The following is an 18,323-nucleotide window of genomic DNA, read 5'->3' as shown; positions in this document are numbered from 1 at the left end:
CGCCTACACAGATGCCCTGTTAAGTTTGAGATAAGGGTCAGCAGCAGCCAAAGCCCTACCTGAGCGGTCTTCCTTTCTTCCTCGAAGGCCTCCATGTCGACTCTTAATCCCTTCTCTTCCGCAATTAGCCCGGTGAGATCCACTGGGAAACCATACGTGTCATATAGGAGCCAGGCTGTGTCACCTGAAAGGAAGAAATTGTCATGTAAAAGGAATACTCTTTGTGGGTCATCCTGTCTAACAGCTGAGCTTCCCTTTCTCTTCAAGGCCATTTACCCTGAGTGTGGAAATTCTTCAAGGCCGTTTACCCTGAGTATGGAAAGTTACCAGCCCAAAACCCTCAGCGTCCCCAAAGCAGCTTGGTGGCATTGCATTGGTTGGATTTGGACTAGCCATGAAGGGATGGATGGGGACAGTTCTGTATTGATGTGTGGGAAACTTAGATTCCCCCTGACTTCACTGCAACTAGCATCTTTTAGTAAAAGTACCCTATTTTTCGGAGTATAAGATGCACCAAGGTTTTGAAGAGACAAATTAAAACGTTTTTGCACTCTGCAAACTTCCCAAAAACGGCCCGGTCCCCCTCACCCCCCCCCCCCGCAAAAAGGGCATGAATAGCCTTTAGGAGGCTTGTAGAGTGCTCTGGGGGGACGAGCAAAAAATAGCCCACTTTTTGCAAAAACGGGCCCGTTTTTTTGCCAAAAAAGGGGCATGGATAGCCTTTAGGAGGATTATACTGTTCCTGGGGGTTGGGGAGCAAAATCTGCCCTCCCCAGCCCCCAGGAGCTCTCTGAAAGCCTTCTAAAAGCTATGCATGGCCATTTTGGTGAAGGAGGCAGGGTTTCGGGAGGCAAAAAATGCTGTATTCAGTGTATAAGATGCACCCAGATTTTCACCCTCTTTTTTGAGGGGAAAAAATTGTGTCTTATACTCCGAAAAATATGGTACCTTTCACTTCAATCAAACGGGAGTCGAGGGTTTTTCTTTCCTAAGGGATCAGATTGAGGCAGATCTGACAGGTTCCTATCCAGCCCTACCGTACGTTATAATAACAAGTGACCTTTTAAGAGACGAAAAACTACCCTGAGATGTGTGACTTTAGAATTAATGGGGACTCTTAATAGGAAGGGTAACATGTTACATACCAGGGATTATTTTATTGTCTCCCAAGCTCTGAATCTTCCTGTCAAGAATGCGGCGTCCTCGGTTGAGTGTCTTCAAGAACTGCACCTCCTCTTCATTGATAATATCTTTCACCATGTCTGGATCTTTTGTCAGTTCGGGAAAGGCTCCACCCTGAGAGGAAGAGGATTCAGCGAAGGGAGGTCATCTCCTCTGCTCAGCCATGCATGCCTCTTAGAGAAGGGTGAGAAGCAGCCTTCCCTGATGTTGTTCTGACCGAGGCTTCCCAAGAGCATGAAGCAAACTCCTTGTCCCAACAAAAAACCCTTTTATCAATTTCCTGTGAATTCTGCTCATTCACAGCCAGCAAAGTCTTTCAAGGGAGGATTTAAGGTCATAGACTTTATCTGGCTTGGAGAGCTGCCAGGCCAATATCTGCAAAACTTGGCAAGGAGTCTCGGAGAGTCACGAGCCAATTAATTGAACTAATTGTTTCCTGCAAATTCCACTTCCCTTTCGCTCCTCTTTTATTTCCTCTGGGAGGAGCCATTCATTGTCCACCTGTGGCCTTACTCCCAAGTCGACCTCTGCTCTTTAGCTGTTCCCTTCTCCTGGCAGCCCTGTGCATGTGCATACTGGGAACAGGCTCCAGCTGTTAGTCTACCTTACTGATGTCTGACTCTGAAGGCAGCTGATAACTGGTATATGGCTCTGCCCCCCTCTCTGCCTCCGACACAGAGCCCTCATCAGAGCCTTCCCCAGACTCCAGGCCCATATTCCTCCCCAACCTCCTCACTGTCCGAATCTGCTACCCGCTCCGCTGGCCACTGGTTGGCCACAACTGATGCTTTCCAGGTAGTGTGGAGGCTACAACTCCCAGAATTCCAGTGGCTCTATTCTCTTCTAACTAGAGGGCAGGAGGACAACTGCTCAAGAGCAAAATACGAGAGTAGGATTACCAGGGACTGAACCACCACATCGACCAGTGTGGCGAAAAATCCCTTGGGAGCACTGAGCTTCTCGTGAGCATAGCGCACAGCACGTCGGAGGATGCGCCTCAGAACATACCTGCAGTTAAGGAACAGGAGGGAAAAATCTGTTTTACATTCCGACTAGTCATATTTCTGAAAACACTTGAGACACAGAGAGAACTGACTACGAGTACATTAGGACAGAGGTCCCCAACCCCGGGGCCACAGCCAGGAACCGGGCCGCAAAAGGCAAAGTAACTGTGTGTTTGTAGCTCCATTTGCCCAAGCAGCAGGTGCTTGTGCTTACATGAGCAGCTGTTTGGGTGAGCAGCACGCATGCACCCGTGCCCATGTGGTGGGATTCAAAAAAATTTTTTAAAATAAAATTTTCATTTTCAAACAAACACAAACAAACAAAACATGTAACATAAAGACCTCTTCAACTACGTACAGTGTGTCGATTGGTAACAAGGTCTTTCTGCGTCCTTTCCATAGTCATCACTTGAACTTTATCAAAAATCACATATTGTCAATCAAATATCTTTGTATACATTATTATTATGCTTCATTTGTTTGATTATCACTATTGTTTCTCCATTTTACACAAGGTATTCTAAATATGTATGAAAGAGACTTTTAATCCATGAATACAAAAAATGGGAAAAGTATAAAAAGAAGACCAGTCCAGTTTAAAAGTAAGAGGCATTTGTAAAAAGTCCATCTATAGAAAACAAACAAAATTAAAGTGGAAAAGATAACACAATAGTTTTAACCCAGGGTTAATTCGCCGTTTTCTTTCTTCTGTCTTCAATTTTATTTTAACTTTTAAGTCTTTTGGGGTTTTCTGTTCTCTAATAGTAAAAACATTTCTCACCATTTCGACACACTCTCTCTCCTGTTTTGCTTCCGTTTCAGGGGTCTGTCCCAAACTTCTGCAGCCTCAATGGCTGCTTCTCTTGTAGCTGGAAAAAAGAGCTCCTCCTGGATCGATCAGGGGCTTTGCGATGCCCCTGAGATCAGCAGGACGTGCCCTTCTCTGTCACCGTTCCTACAGAACAGTTTAGATCCAAAAAGGACCGTCCAGCAACAGAGATATCAACAGCAATCCTGGAGCGCCAAGATTGCATGTCGTATCGAAGTGACGTCAGCCCCACTCTCTGTCAGGATTCGAATTTTTTTACTACCAGTTCTGTGAGCGTGGCTTGGTGGGCGTGGCATGACTTGGTGGGCATGGCAGGAGAAGGATACCTTAAAATCGCCATTCCCTCCCCACTCCAGGTGAAGGATACTGCAAAATCCCCATTCTCTCCCGATCAGTTGGGACTTGGGAGGCAGAGAATAAATCGGGGCAAGGCCAGCCAGAGGTGGTATTTACTGGCTCTCCAAAGTACTCAAAATTTCCGGTTCTCCACAACTGGTCAGAACCGGCTGAATACCACTTCTGGTGCCCATACCTGCCACTCGCATAGAACCATCCCTTCTTCCCCCTCCTCCGCTGGGCTGCCAAGCCGGAAAGGTTGGGGACAGCTGCATTAGGGGGGGAAAGCTTCCAAGGGGGTCCCTGCAACTCAGTTCCATTTCAAGGAATCCCCTTTGGTTTTACCCAGGCTTCGCCCCAGGGAATTACAGGCAGCCTCACCCTCTGCCGGTGTTATCAGGTCTCCCCCCATCTGAAAGGGCTATGGTGATGGTTCGGGCGTGGTCAGCCAGGACTCGGTAAGCCATATCTATGCCATCAACATCTTCCTCGCCAACCTGCCCGGAGTAAGGTCGGCAGCCAGTGCCCTATGGGAAAAAAAGGAGTGGAAGCAGAAATTTCCATGAATGTGAGCCAGTGCCAGTATTTACTTATTACCGTATTTTTCAGAGTATAAGACACATCTTTTTCTCTCAGAAAAGAGGCTGAAAATCTGGGTGCATCTTATACACTGAATACAGCATTTTTTGCCTCCCGAAACCCTGCCCCCTCCACCAAAATGGCCATGCATAGCCTTTAGGAGGCTGTCAGAGTGCTCCTGGGGATTGGAAAGGGCAAAAACGAGCGAAAAGTGGACTTTTTGCTAAATTATGCCCCACCCGGCCGCCAGGAGCACTCTATAAGCCTTCTAAAGGCTATGCATGACCTTTTTTTTTTTTTGACAAAAAACGGGCCCGTTTTTGCGAAAAATGGGCCGTTTTTGGGAGGTCTGCAGAGTGCAAAAACGTTTTTTTAAAACATTGCCTCTTCAAAATCTTGGTGAGTCTTATACTCCGGTGCGTCTCATACTCCAAAAATACGGTATGTACTACTAGCCGATAACCTGGCATTGCCTGGGTATTTATTTATAGGGGGAAAATGTCCCGACAAAACATTAGAGCCGAGGTGGCGCAGTGGTTAGAGTGCTGTACTGCAGTCACTTCAGCTGACTGTTATCTGCAGTTCGGCGGTTCAAATCTCACCGGCTCAAGGTTGACTCAACCTTCCATCCTTCTGAGGTTGGTGAAATGAGGACCCAGACTGTGGGGGCAATATGCTGACTCTGTAAACCGCTTAGAGAGGGCTGAAAGCCCTATGAAGCGGTATATAAGTCTAACTGCTATTGCTAAAACATAATTTCTAATGTTGGATTTCCCCCCTTACCATAGGGAGCCCCCTTGTGGAGTACTGTGAAGCCGTTACCATGGCAACTCCACTGTTACACTGCATTGTTCCAAAAGGCCTGAGCTATGCTAGCCACAGGCTGAACCATGTATAGACAAACCCACCTGCCCCGAACTTGGGATGTACCTTCTGAATAGCCTCAAAATAAGGCACGAAAAGATCTGTGTCATAGTTGGACATTTTGTTCTGCAACACGGACACCAGCCGTTCCAACCCCATCCCGGTGTCGATGCTTTTCTTCGGCAGTGGCTTCAAGGTCCCATCAGCCTCTCTGGCCCCAGAAGAAGAAAAATGGTTTCAACTCCCACCCTCAAAACGAGGCTGTAGAGCGCTGCACACCAAGACAACTAAACACAAGGACAGTCCCCCCCCCCGAACGCCATCACTCTGCTAAACAAATAATTCCCTCAGCACTGTCAAACTATTCACTAAGGCTGCATTTCTATTACTATTAGTCTTCTCATCGTTCCTATCATCCATCTCCTCCCACTTATGACTGTATGACTGTAACTTTGTTGCTTGTATCCTTATGATTTATATTGATATCGATTATTTCCTGATTGCTTATTTGTACCCTATGACTATCATTACGTGTTGTACCTTAGGATTCATGATGAATGTATCTTGTCTTTTTATGTACACTGAGAGCAATTCCTTATGTGTCCAATCACACTTGGCCAACAAAGAATTGAATTGAATTTTATTCCATTCCATTCTCTATTCTATTTCTATTCCATTCCATTATTCTATTCTGTTCTCTATTCTATTTCTATTCCATTCCATTATTCTATTCCATGCTCTATTCTATTTCTATTCCATTCCATTATTCTATTCTATTCTCTATTCTATTTCTATTCCATTCCATTATTCTATTCTATTCCATGCTCTATTCTATTTCTATTCCATTCCATTATTCTATTCCATGCTCTATTCTATTCCATTCCATTCTCTATTCTATTCTTTCTATTCCATTATTCTATTCTATTCCATTCTCTATTCTATTCTATTTCTATTCCATTCCATTATTCTATTCTATTCTCTATTCTATTCTATTTCTATTCCATTCCATTATTCTATTCTATTCCATTCTCTATTCTATTCTATTTCTATTCCATTCCTTTATTCTATTCTATTCCATGCTCTATTCTATTCTATTTCTATTCCATTCCAGTATTCTATTCCATTCCATGCTCTATTCTATTTTATTTCTATTTCTATTCCATTCCATTATTCTATTCTATTCTATTCCACTCCATGCTCTATTCTATTCTATTTCTATTCTAATAAAAAATATACATATAATAATCATTGGGATTAGGAAACACGAGCAGAAATCCAGTCCTTCCCTTTCATCCCAACTTCATGCGAACTAGAAACTCCAATTTTAAAGCGTGTATTTTAAAAGCAAATTAAAACTAATATACAGCAATGAAACACAGGTAATCTTTCACTTACAGCATAGTTCTTTTAGAGACCTCTCGAAGTTACAACAGCACTGAAAAGTGACTTAGGACCGTTTTTCACACTTACGACTATTGCAAGATCCCTAGGTTCAAGTAATCAAAATTCAGACACTTGGCAACTGGCATGTACCTATGACAGTCGCTGTGTCCTGGGGGGGTCATGTGATCGCCTTTTGTGACTCTTGATAAGCAAGGTCAATGGGGAAGCCAGATAAGGTCTTAATATACCATGTTAATAATTGTGTTACTAATATAACAATTGTTAACCCCCCCCCCCAAAAAGGGAACGTTAAATAGCAAAGGTGGGATGAATGGGGAAAGATGATGGGGGGGGGGATTTGGGAGAGATATTAAAGCAACAATTAAAAAGGAGAAAAAAGATTGGAAAGAAAAAACATTTAAGATTAAGAAAAAGAAAAGAAAATGGTATAGGTGGATGGAGGAAAGAAACAAGAGTCAATGAAAGAAGACAATAAAACCCCAAAATAGAAGTTTAAGTAGGATTACCATGTATATATGCATTCAAGAGTGTTGAAACCTATTAGAGGTAATCACCCAATATATTAGGTAGATGAATAAAATAAGAGGGTTAAAAATGGTGAAACTCAAATATATTAGAAGGGGAAATAAAATCAGGAGAACTGTACCGATTTGAAACTGCTATAAGAAGGAAGGTGAAGTTCCAATGTATTGTGTAAATGTAGTTTATGTCTAAGTTTTGTTTGTGTGTATTTTGTATGTTAAAAAAAAAACTGATTTAAGAAAAAGAAAAAACTAGGTAAATGGGTGGAGAGAAGAGAATATGAGAGAAGTGAAGTTTCTGAGAGACTAAGACAAAATGGTTGTCAGGAAGAAAGAAAGAAAAGGATTTACTAGTAGAATAGAATGAAATTTGGTAAATACAGCCCACGGTATATATTCAATATGATGGGAGGGAAATAGATTAATAGAATTACGTGTGAATAATTAATAAAATGAAATGTCCACTGTACCAAATTAAATTTGAGGATATATGTTATTAAGAGTGAAACAGAATAACAGATGGAAATGATATGTTAAATTTGATTAATTCAGAGAGGCAAGTAATGATGTTGTTTATCTATTAAGAAGAAACTAAAACTAAGCGGAAGAATATGGGATGAAAACAAGATGACTGAAATGTAAAATGAAAATATGATGTAAAACGAACTGCACATAAAAGAAAATGTAAAGGCGGGGGGGGGGGGGAACCGGACAATACTTCGTTTATAAAAAAAAGTTAAAATATGTAACAAAAAATAAAAAAACTGGTTTAAAAAAAACACCAATTGTTAACACCCCTTAACAACTGTAGCAAGAAAGGTCGCAAAATGGGGCCAATGTTTCACTTAGCAACATAAATTGTGGGCTCAACTGTGGTCGGAAGTCGAGGACTACCTGTTCGTAGGTAAAACAAATATATCACACATGTATATGTATAAATATAAATGCGGGGGTGGAATTCTTCAGAGCGCTTCCTCTGATTGACTGGAAAACCCACAGCTGGGAGATCTCAAGCAAAAGGAAACCCAATTCCAGCATCACCTGTTGAACTGTATGAACACCAAATTCCAGATCTCGAGCACATTGGGATCATCTTGATTGACAAGGTGGGAAGCGTCTCGGTCCCCGATCCGGTCGTAATGCATCTCGCTGCAAGGGCCACAGGGCCCGGTGTCTCCCATTTCCCAGAAGTTGTCCTTCATGCTGCCTGGAAGGATCTTACTCTCTGCCAGACTAAAAGAGAAAAAAATCTCCATGAATAACAAGAGTGAGGAAAGAGCCCACAAGTCATAACTTCGGTGCTCTGGATTAATTAGGAGCCCAGAGCATTTTCAAACAGCTTTGAAAATATTGACTAGCGAGCGCCATGGTGGCACAGTGGTTAGAAGGTAGTATTGCAGGCTAACTCACTGCTCACTGCCAGGAGTTTGATTCTGACCAGCTAAAAAGGTGGACTCAGCCTTACGAGGTCAGTAAAACGAGGACCCAGATTGTTGGGGGGAAGAGACTGACACTGTAAGCTGCTTAGAGAGGGCTGTAAAGCGGTATATCAGGCTAAGTGCTAGTGCTATTCCCCTCCACTTTTGTCCCCTCCAGATGTGACCCTGGGAACACGAAATTCCAAGGACTGTAGTCCCATCACAGATGGGATGCACAAGGTTAGGAAAGTTGGTATTTGAAGTTCACTTAGCAAGTTTTTTTTAAAGTAATATTGTCATCACACCATCAAAACTAAGGACTATAAATACTGACAAGGAACACCCCATCAGCTGGGATCACGCTCCCTTCTTTTTATTTTGTGCAGCCGAGTAATAAACCATTTTGGGAGATTCTTGGTAAAAATGGTGGTTTAAAACATCCAATATGAGAAGCAAGCCAGATGATCAAGCTGTGGTTTCTGAATGGCTTGCTTTCCACTAAACCAAAGTTTCTTAATTTTTTTTCCCTTTAGGATCCCTTCCCACTTTTAAAAAGCATGGATGACTCTATAAAGAGTGGTGGGATTTTAAGGCACTATTATTTTTAAACACGGCAAATAATCTCGATTTTTTTATAGCAACATAGCAATAGCAATAGCAGTAGACTTATATACCGCTTCATAGGCCTTTCAGGCCTCTCTAAGCGGTTTACAGAGAGTCAGCATATTGCCCCCAACAATCTGGGTCCTCATTTTACCCACCTCAGAAGGATGGAAGGCTGAGTCAACCCTGAGCCGGTGAGATTTGAACCGCTGACCTGCTCATCTAGCAGTAGCCTGCAGTGCTGCATTTAACCACTGCGCCACCTTGGCTCTTTCACAGAGGTCTTGGGAATACACTTTAAGAAGCGCTGCACCAAAGTAAACTTGCTTCTAAATCACAACTCTTAATTCAAAAGCAACAACAAACCTGAAATCCGTTAAATTTATTCCCAGTTTATTTATTTTTCTTAGAGCACAAGAATTTTGGCATGATGTAAAGAAAGGGGAAACTTAAGGCACAGACTAGAGGAGGGATGGTGAACCTTTTAGAAACCGAGTGCCCAAACGGCGCGCACAAAGTGAAAGGTGTGCGCATGTACAAATGCATGCTTGCACGGACATGCGTGCATGCACAGCAGACATCTGAAGTACCAGCTGGCCGGTGAGAGGCGGGGCATCCTAACACTGGCAATGTGGCAAGAGGCAAGATCTTTTTCTTCCGTGAGCTTCTGTTTTGTCGTTTGCAGGGAAACAGAAGCTCACAAAAGAAACGCCAGGGAGATCTGACCTGGAGGAACGGTGAGCGTGCCAAGGGAGAGGGCTCTGTGTGCCACCTCTGGCACACGTGCCATAGGTTCGCCATCACGGGACTAGAGTTTGGAAAGACTAAGAGATGTGATCTCTCTTACACCTCCTTGCCTGGCCCTTAACCCCCTCTGCTTCTGTTGGGAGGGATTTTAGGTTGCTTTCTGACAGTGAAGGAAGAATTTCCTGGGTAAACCCCAACTCACCCGAGATCTAGCCAAATTTGTCTGCAATCTAAGTCGGGCTCCAAGCCGGCTGCCTCGTTGCCACCGAAATAAGTCACGTAGAGCCTTTCGATGGGGATGCCAAATTCTTTGGTGAGCAGGTCCAGGGCAAGCTTGCAAGCCAGTTCCTGGGTGGGTAGTGAAAAACAGGGCTGGGCGTCAGGCGTTGCCTCATTCAGTACCCAAGAAAGAAAACCCCCAACTCCATTTGAGTAGAGATAAAGGGACTTTTACTGGACATGGAATGAAAACAGCTAAAGTGAAGCAAGATCTGAAGCAAAAAAAGCGTGAGCGTGTACATATCACACGTTTACCCAAGACCCTCCCACCCCCAGTTACCCGAACCCAATGTCCAATCTGCACAGTGGTGGGATTCAAATAACCCAACAACCGGTTCTCTGCCCTAATGACTATCTGGGTAGGTGAGGCTTGGTGGTCATGTGACTGGGTGGGCGTGGCCAACTCAACGTCACTCATGTCGATGGGCGCTTCACCTTAACTGTTACAATGTCATAAGGGTTAACCGGAGAGGCAGTTTCTGTAAGCAGGTCCATAAATATTAGGCTAGAAACAACACCAAAATGTTTCCTTCTTGCCTTCCTTCCAGGATTAGCCCTGTAAAGTGGGAAAAAACAAAAGGAGATTTCTTCCAACAACTGGTTCTCTGAACTACTTAGAAAGTTACCAACCGGTTCTCCCGAATAGGTGCGAACTGGCTGAATCCCACCACTGAATCTGCAACTCCCAAAGGTGTTGTGTGGGGCGCATCTTCAAGTGGCTGCATTCAGCTGGTATGCAGAGACGGATGACCTTGACTAAGCCCAAATTCGAGCCATCAGCATGCGCAGAAGATGGTGAGAACAAAACTCCCTTCATGATAACTCCTAAGTAATACTAATTCCCCCCCCCAAATACCATGAGCCCCCTCCCTCCCCGTTACTAAGGCAGCCGACAGCAAGCAAGCAATGTAGAGGCTGACACTGTGAAAGTCTCGCCAGGCAGAAGGATTATCTGCTGCCTTTCTTTCCACATTTCACCTTTTTTCTAAATGTGGCAATAATAACACGGAGCCATCGTAGAGACAGGTAGCCTCCACTTATGCCCACAATCGGGGCCAGAATATCCAATGCTAAGCAAGGCAGCTGTTAAATGAGTCACACCCAATTTTACGACCTTTGTAGCCATGGCTGTTAAGCAAATCACTTGGGTTTAATTGTGGTGGTGAAGTCAACGGTTCACCAACAAAAGCGCGCCCGACGAAACTGCGGTGACAAAACCACGAGTTCCAAACCGCGCCGACGAATGAGCGCTGAAGTGCGCCGACAACAGTGCGCCAACAGAAGCGCGCTCTAAACCTAACCCTAACTTAAATCGCGCTTGTCAGTGCGCTGTTGTCGGTGCATTGATGACGTCACGGTTTTAGCGGCGCGGTTTGTCGGTGCGCTTTTGTCATGCGCGCATTTGTCGGGTCACGAAGTCAATGACTACTTGTACTTGATGGGTCTGGAAATATGAGCAGGCTGCCTCTGTTCTTTTGGATGATTGAGCAGTAGAGTAACCAACATCCCAAGCATGCAATATCAGATCACTGTTCCATTTTTGCTAGTGTTGACTATAATTTCAAATAGCTCTCTATTCCATTCCATTATTCTATTCTATTATTCTATTCCATTCCATGCTCTATTCTATTTCTATTCTAATAAAAAAAATACATATAATAATCATTGGGATTAGGAAACACGAGCAGAAATCCAGTCCTTCCCTTTCATCCCAACTTCATGCGAACTAGAAACTCCAATTTTAAAGCGTGTATTTTAAAAGCAAATGAAAACTAATATACAGCAATGAAACACAGGTAGTCTTTCACTTACAACATAGTTCTTTTAGAGACCTCTCGAAGTTACAACAGCACTGAAAAGTGACTATAATTTCAAAGAGCTCTCCTAGATTTCCTCTATTCCATTCCATTCCATTCTCTATTCCATTCCATTCCATTCTCTATTCCATTCCATTATTCTATTCTATTCCATTCTCTATTTTATTCTATTTCTATTCCATTCTATTATTCTATTCCATTCTCTATTCTATTTCTATTCCATTCCATTAGTCTATTCTATTCCATTCCATGCTCTATTCTATTCTATTTCTAATACCATTCCTTTATTCTATTCTATTCCATTCCATTCCTATTCCATTATTCTATTCTATTCCATTCCATGCTCTATTCTATTCTATTTCTATTCCATTCCATTATTCTATTCCATTCCATGCTCTATTCTATTCTATTCCATTCCATGCTCTATTCTATTTCTATTCTAATAAAAAATATACATATAATAATCATTGGGATTAGGAAACACAAGCAGAAATCCAGTCCTTCCCTTTCATCCCAACTTCATGCGAACTAGAAACTCCAATTTTAAAGCCTGTATTTTAAAAGCAAATTAAAACTAATATACAGCAATAAAACACAGGTAGTCTTTCACTTACAGCGTAGTTCTTTTAGAGACCTCTCGAAGTTACAACAGCACTGAAAAGTGACTATAATTTCAAAGAGCTCTCCTAGATTTACACAAGAGAATTCCCAACCTTATTTGAAGAGGCCCAAAGGCACAAGGACTCTTTGTGCAACAAGCCAAGGTAAGCCCCAACCCACCCTACGTCGTATCCCCGGGTCGAGAGCTTCCTGCTGGGCTCCCGCCGTACCTTGAAGTAATCGCCAAAAGACCAGGAGCCCAGCATCTCAAAGAAAGTGTGATGATACACATCCTTGCCCACGTCGTCCAAGTCGTTGTGTTTGCCGCCAGCTCGAATGCACTTCTGGGTGTTGACGGCGCGTGTCAGCTTGGCCATGGGATGGGAAGGGTCAAGTGTATTGAGGAAGATAGGCTTGAACTGGGATAACAAAGGAGAAGAAAACAATTCTCAGTGTTATATACGCTCCCCGTTGGGAGAGCGAGAATGTTCAGAGAAGCGTTGTGAGAGTTGTGTTGGAGAACGCACAAACCAGCATACAGAGACACTGCAGTTTAAATAGGCTTTTACTTTTGTGGAAATAGAGGTATCAGAGTCCATCAAACAGTCCAAGTCATACACAGTTAAGACAGTCAGTCATCAATGTCTTTCAGTGAAGGGATAATCCAAATAACATAGTCCAGTATCATATAATCAGTTCAGCATTCAAAGTTTGCTAGCAGTTGCAAAACTTACAATAGCTCACGGCACTCAGATCAGATCAGCCCAGCATCTAACAAAACAGAGAGCTAACAGACATTCTGGCTCCCTCTTCTGGCCGATTGAGGAAAACAGCAACCAATCACATTTTACAGTATGCTTTAAAGAAACAGGTATAGCATTGTTACATGATTTATATATTGCCAACCCAACTGTTAGAATTATATTCCTAACACTCAGCTCTGGAGTTCCGTGCAAAGTAGGCTGAGAACTTAAAAAAAACAAAAACCATTTTTAAAACATGAGCCACGGTGGCGCAGTGGTTAGAGTGCAGTACTGCAGGCTACTTCTGCTGACTGCCTGCAATTTGGCAGTTCAAATCCTCACCAGGCTCAAGGTTGACTCAGCCTCCCATCCTTCTGAGGTGGATAAAATGAGGACCCAGACTGTTGGGGGAAAGAGGCTGACTCTGTAAACTGCTTAGAGAGGGCTGTAAAAGCACTGTGAAGCGGTATATAAGTCTAAGTGCTATTGCAGGCTAACTCTGCCCACTGCCAGCAGTTTGATTCTGAGCAGCTCAAGGTTGACTCAGCCTTCCATCTTTCCAAGGGTGGTAAAATGAGGACCCAGATTGTTGGGGGCAAGAGGCTTACTCTGTAAACCGCTTAGAGAGGGCTGTAAAAGCACTGTAAAGCAGTATATAAGTCTAAGTGATATTGCTATTTTTTTTGTCGGCCCCAAATTCCTGAATTATGAAAAAGAGAGTACGGTTCCCTCTGCTTTATAGGCATCTATTATCACCAGTGGTGGGATCCTACCAGTTTAACAACCGGTGATCACGTGCTTTGCAGTGTGGAGAAAATTTATCTTCCACATTAGTGCTGGAAAGGAAAACAGCTGAGGCGCAACTCAGCTGAGAAGATATAGGTTAAGTAAATCGCAAAGGGGGGGGGGGGCGGCGGGCTGGTCCACTTGATCGGTGGAGCGAACCAGTTCGTTCCCAATTGATCGTCGGAGCTACTGATTCACCCAAATTGATCTGAATACCAAATATCTGGGCAGATCATAATCCCCTTGTAATAATATGGAAAGGGCAAAAAAAGAATTGTAATTGTAATTGTAATTGTAAGTTTATTTATAGGCCGCCCTTTTCCCTGAGGGGACTCAGGGCGGCTTACAACTTGTGGGGAAGGGAATACAGACAATGACATATAAAACAGTACATAATTAAAAATGGAAACAACATTCATCATTCGGGTGGGGACGAATTAAATCTTTAACCCCAGGCCTGACGGGATAGCCAGATCTTGAGGGCTGTGCGGAAGGTCTGGAGGGTGGTGAGGGTACGAATCTCCACGGGGAGATCGTTCCAAAGGGTCGGAGCTACTACTGAAAAGGCTCTCCTCCGCGTGGTTGCCAGTCGACACTGACTGGCGGATGGAACTCGGAGGAGGCCTAATCTGTGTGATCTGATAGGTCGCGAGGAGGTAATTGGCAGGAGGCGGTCTCTCAAGTACACAGATCCACTACCATGAAGGGCTTTATGGGTGGTAAGTAGCACCTTGAAGCGCACCCGGAGATCAACAGGTAGCCAGCGCAGCTCGCGGAGGATAGGTGTTATGTGGGCGAACCGAGGTGCACCCACAATCACTCGCGCGGCCGCATTCTGGACTAGCTGAAGTTGCTGGATGCTCTTCAAGGGCAGCCCCATGTAGAGCACGTTGCAGTATTCCAGCCTAGAGGTCACAAGGGCACGAGTGACTGTTGTGAGAGCCTCCCGGTTCAGGTAGGGTCGCAACTGGCGCACCAGGCGAACCTGGGCAAATGCCCCCCTGGTCACAGCCGACAGATGGTGGTCAAAGGTCAGCTGTGGGTCCAGGAGGACTCCCAAGTTGCGAACCCTGTCTGAGGGGTATAATATTTGGCCCCCCAGCCTGAGTGATGGAACACTAGCCAAATTATTGGGAGGGAAACACAACAGCCACTCGGTCTTATCCGGGTTGAGTACAAGCTTGTTAGCCCTCATCCAGTCCCTAACGGCTTCAAGACCCCGGTTCATCACGTCCACCGCTTCATTGAGTTGGCACGGGGCGGACAGATACAACTGGGTATCGTCCGCGTATTGGTGGTATCTTATTCCGTGCCTCCGAATGATCTCGCCCAGCGGTTTCATGTAGATGTTAAATAGTAGGGGGGATAAGACCGAACCCTGCGGCACCCCATATGTTAGGGGCCTAGGGGTCGATCTCTGCCCCCCAACTAACACCGACTGCGACCTGTCTGAGAGGTAGGAGGAGAACCACTGCAAAACAGTGCCTCCCACCCCCACCTCCCGCAGTCGTCGCAGAAGGATACCATGGTCGATGGTATCGAAAGCCGCCGAGAGGTCAAGGAGTACTAGGATGGAGGCGTGGCCTCCATCCCTGGCTCTCCAGAGATCATCGGTCAATGCGACCAAAGCGGTTTCTGTGCTGTAGCCAGGTCTGTAGCCAGCCAAGAAGAGAGGAAGATGGACATTGAACCCTCAAGCTTTAAAACAAAAGGAATATATTAAATGGATTTAAAAAAATCATTGTATTTATTTTGTACAATGACAATAAAGACTATACTATACTAAAGAGAATTAGAACGATTCTTTCAGGTCAGTAAGAAACAACTCATTACAAAACCTATGGGACGCAATGAAGAGGAGAGGACTAACAATAGCCTATACTGCTAAGAAAAATAAGGAGAAAGATTACAATACACTACAGGAGGAGATTTGGGACATCTCAAGCCTGGAGACTCCATTGTTCCCGAGGAAAAAAACCACAGGTCAGAAAGAGATTTTTTCTTTCACACAATTCCCCATCCTTTTGCAACACGGAGTAAGGGTGATTCAAGGTGTCTGTGTTAAATGAAGCACCTCTCTGGTTTGCGAAGCGGGAAAGATAAATTCCCCGTGGAATTTTCTACTCGATGGGGAGGACTTTCATGTGTGATTTAAGTGGAAGCTCAACTACAAAAGAAGTCCGGGGACGAGCAAATTAAAAGAAAAAGGGCTTTAGCCAAGCACAAATTGAACATACTGGTCTGATCTGGTAGAATCCCACCCCTGATTATCACTGACCTGGTTCATGCCAGCATTGGCGAAGAGCAGGGTAGGGTCATCCAGAGGGATGGTAGCGGACGAGTGTACGTAAGTATGTTGGTGGTCCACAAAGAAATTGATGAAGCGTTGACGGATCTCACTGGCCGTCAGGGTCTCCATTGTGAGATCTCTGCTCAGCCCTGGGGAGAGAGAGAGAGACAGAGAGGTGGGAAAAAGAAACACCCGATTTGAAGAAAGCAAGGAAAAGTTATAAAAAGTCAGTCCCATCTTAAGGCATGAAAGCTGGCTTGGTGATCTGGGGTCGGCTACTCTCTCTCTTGTTTTGGTGGAGAAAAGAGGATGAGGAGGGAGCATTAGATATACAGCTAGCCCTTGACTTGCGATCACAACTGACCCCCCAAATTTATGTTGTTAAGTGAGGCATACGTACGTTAAGTGGATTTTGCCCCCTTTATACAACCTTCCTTGCCGCAGTTGTGAATCGCTGCAGTTGATAAAATTAGTAGCTTGGTTGCTAAGTGAATCTGCCTTCCCTGCTGTCTTTGCTTGTCAGGAAGTCGTAAAAGGGGATCATGTGACCCCGGGACAGCGCAAGAGTCATACATATAAGTCGTTGCCAAGCCTGGGAATTATGATCATATATGACCATGGGGGACGCTGAAAAGGTCATAACTGTGAAAAATGGTCGTAAGTCCCATTTTTCAGTGCCATGGTTAACTTTGAACGGGCATTAAATGAAGTTGTAAGTCGAGGACGACCTGCATTGGCCACCTTGAGTTGTCAATGGCTGCTGGCCTTGTGATCAAATTTACGCCAGCATTGACTGACATCAGAAGTTAAAACTCCTACGGTAGTTGATATGAACAGGTTGAGCAGAAAACAAAATCTTTATCAATCAACTGCTTAGGGTTGCACAAAGTTATTAATAGATGAATTAAAGACTTGGCGGTTGCCGACTCATGTTCATTGTGCACAATGTCACCCCGATTGTGAGTGTGTCTACCAAGGAGGAGAAGGGATCCAATCCCTCTCCTACCAATGGTGAGGCTAAGAGGTTATAGGATATTGTGCGGAGGTTTTGAGAGGGGAGGTGGCGCAGTGGTTAAATGCAGCACTGCAGGCTACTTCAGCTGACTGCAGTTCTGCAGTTCGGCTGTTCAAATTTCACGGGCTCAGGGTTGACTCAGCCTTCCATCCTTCCGAGGTGGGTAAAATTGAGGACCCGGATTGTTGTTGGGGGCAATATGCTGACTCTGTAAACCGCTTAGAGAGGGCTGAAAGCCCTATGAAGCGGTATATAAGTCTAACTGCTGTTGCTATTGCTAATTTAACATACAGCACGATGGGAAATGTTTTGATTCGCCTTTGATTCAAACCAGAAATGGATCCTTCCAGTTCCCAAGTTAAAGGCGTTGTATGAATGCAACCTCTGAATTTCAGAGGAAAGGTTAAAAACATAAGACGTTCTCTTCCCTACACAGCAGAGGACCGGTTTGCCAACAGCTTAAACAAACACAGAGTTTCCAAAATAACTGGCAGAAGAGAAATGTCCAACTGGCCAAAGTGGATTTGTGGCCAACATTTCCCGCAATCTAGTGTTCTTTAGGAATATTGTAATCCTCTGGATTTCAGATCCGTCCTTCTGCTCCAGGCAAAGGTGCACCTTATTCCGGCTTTTCGTTTTGTACAATGCCAACCAGGTGCCTCCGAGTGGTTCACCAATCAATGTCTTTTCCACCATTGGTCCATCGGCCAGCAAGCTTTGAAGACTTACCGTTATGTGTTTACTTATGCAAGAAATGTATAAGGCCACCCAGCTTCACAATTTAACTCACCATCCAAACCAATTTCTAAATAAACATTACACTCAATTTATCTAATAAATCCTAGAACAAAAGCCAAATAACTGTCAGTCAACAACTGTGGATTTGTTTCCCTGTAACACACCAAATGCTACCCCTTCACAAGAGACCAAATGCTACCCCTTAAACTGCTATTGGCAAACCACAATGGCTAAGTGCCAGGGACAGGCTAAGAAGAAGCCATGTTACGACTTTATGACAAGGGGTGCACAATGTATGTCACTTTGACCCATGGCTGCAGTGCTGCTGGCCAGAAATCAAATTTATCTTGGACACCCTGAGCCTCAGGGTTGGAGTCCCTGAGGCTCAAGGTACTTTTTTTGTTTTTCCCCCCTCAAAAAACTGGTCTTTCTTGTTTGTTTGTTTTTCCTTTGACGTTTCTCTTCCCATCCAAGGAGCTTACAGAATGGAATGCAGAATAACAGAGCTAGAAGGGACCTTGGAGGTCTTCTAGTCCAACCCCCTGCTCAGGCAAGAAACTCTAGACCA

General features: G+C 44.2%; 1 protein-coding gene across 1 annotated transcript in view; it reads right to left on the bottom strand.

The window, feature by feature from the left end:
* The window catches only part of AARS1 (alanyl-tRNA synthetase 1), a 35,571-nt gene that overhangs the window by 15,724 nt on the left and 1,524 nt on the right, over nucleotides 1-18,323 (bottom strand). Inside the window, exons 3-11 of the mRNA XM_032230634.1 lie at nucleotides 15,991-16,151; nucleotides 12,414-12,602; nucleotides 9,690-9,835; nucleotides 7,761-7,952; nucleotides 4,861-5,005; nucleotides 3,733-3,878; nucleotides 2,082-2,190; nucleotides 1,146-1,296; nucleotides 60-184 (exon numbers count right to left, since the gene is read on the bottom strand). Of these exons, the coding sequence (XP_032086525.1) occupies nucleotides 60-184; nucleotides 1,146-1,296; nucleotides 2,082-2,190; nucleotides 3,733-3,878; nucleotides 4,861-5,005; nucleotides 7,761-7,952; nucleotides 9,690-9,835; nucleotides 12,414-12,602; nucleotides 15,991-16,131 (1,344 nt within the window). The 5' untranslated portion in view covers nucleotides 16,132-16,151. The remainder of the gene's footprint in view (nucleotides 1-59; nucleotides 185-1,145; nucleotides 1,297-2,081; nucleotides 2,191-3,732; nucleotides 3,879-4,860; nucleotides 5,006-7,760; nucleotides 7,953-9,689; nucleotides 9,836-12,413; nucleotides 12,603-15,990; nucleotides 16,152-18,323) is intronic.

The sequence above is a fragment of the Thamnophis elegans genome, chromosome 14 (genome assembly GCF_009769535.1).
Source record: "Thamnophis elegans isolate rThaEle1 chromosome 14, rThaEle1.pri, whole genome shotgun sequence".
In the NCBI taxonomy this organism is placed as follows: Eukaryota; Metazoa; Chordata; class Lepidosauria; order Squamata; family Colubridae; genus Thamnophis; species Thamnophis elegans.
This window is presented reverse-complemented; position numbering and strand designations above follow the sequence as displayed.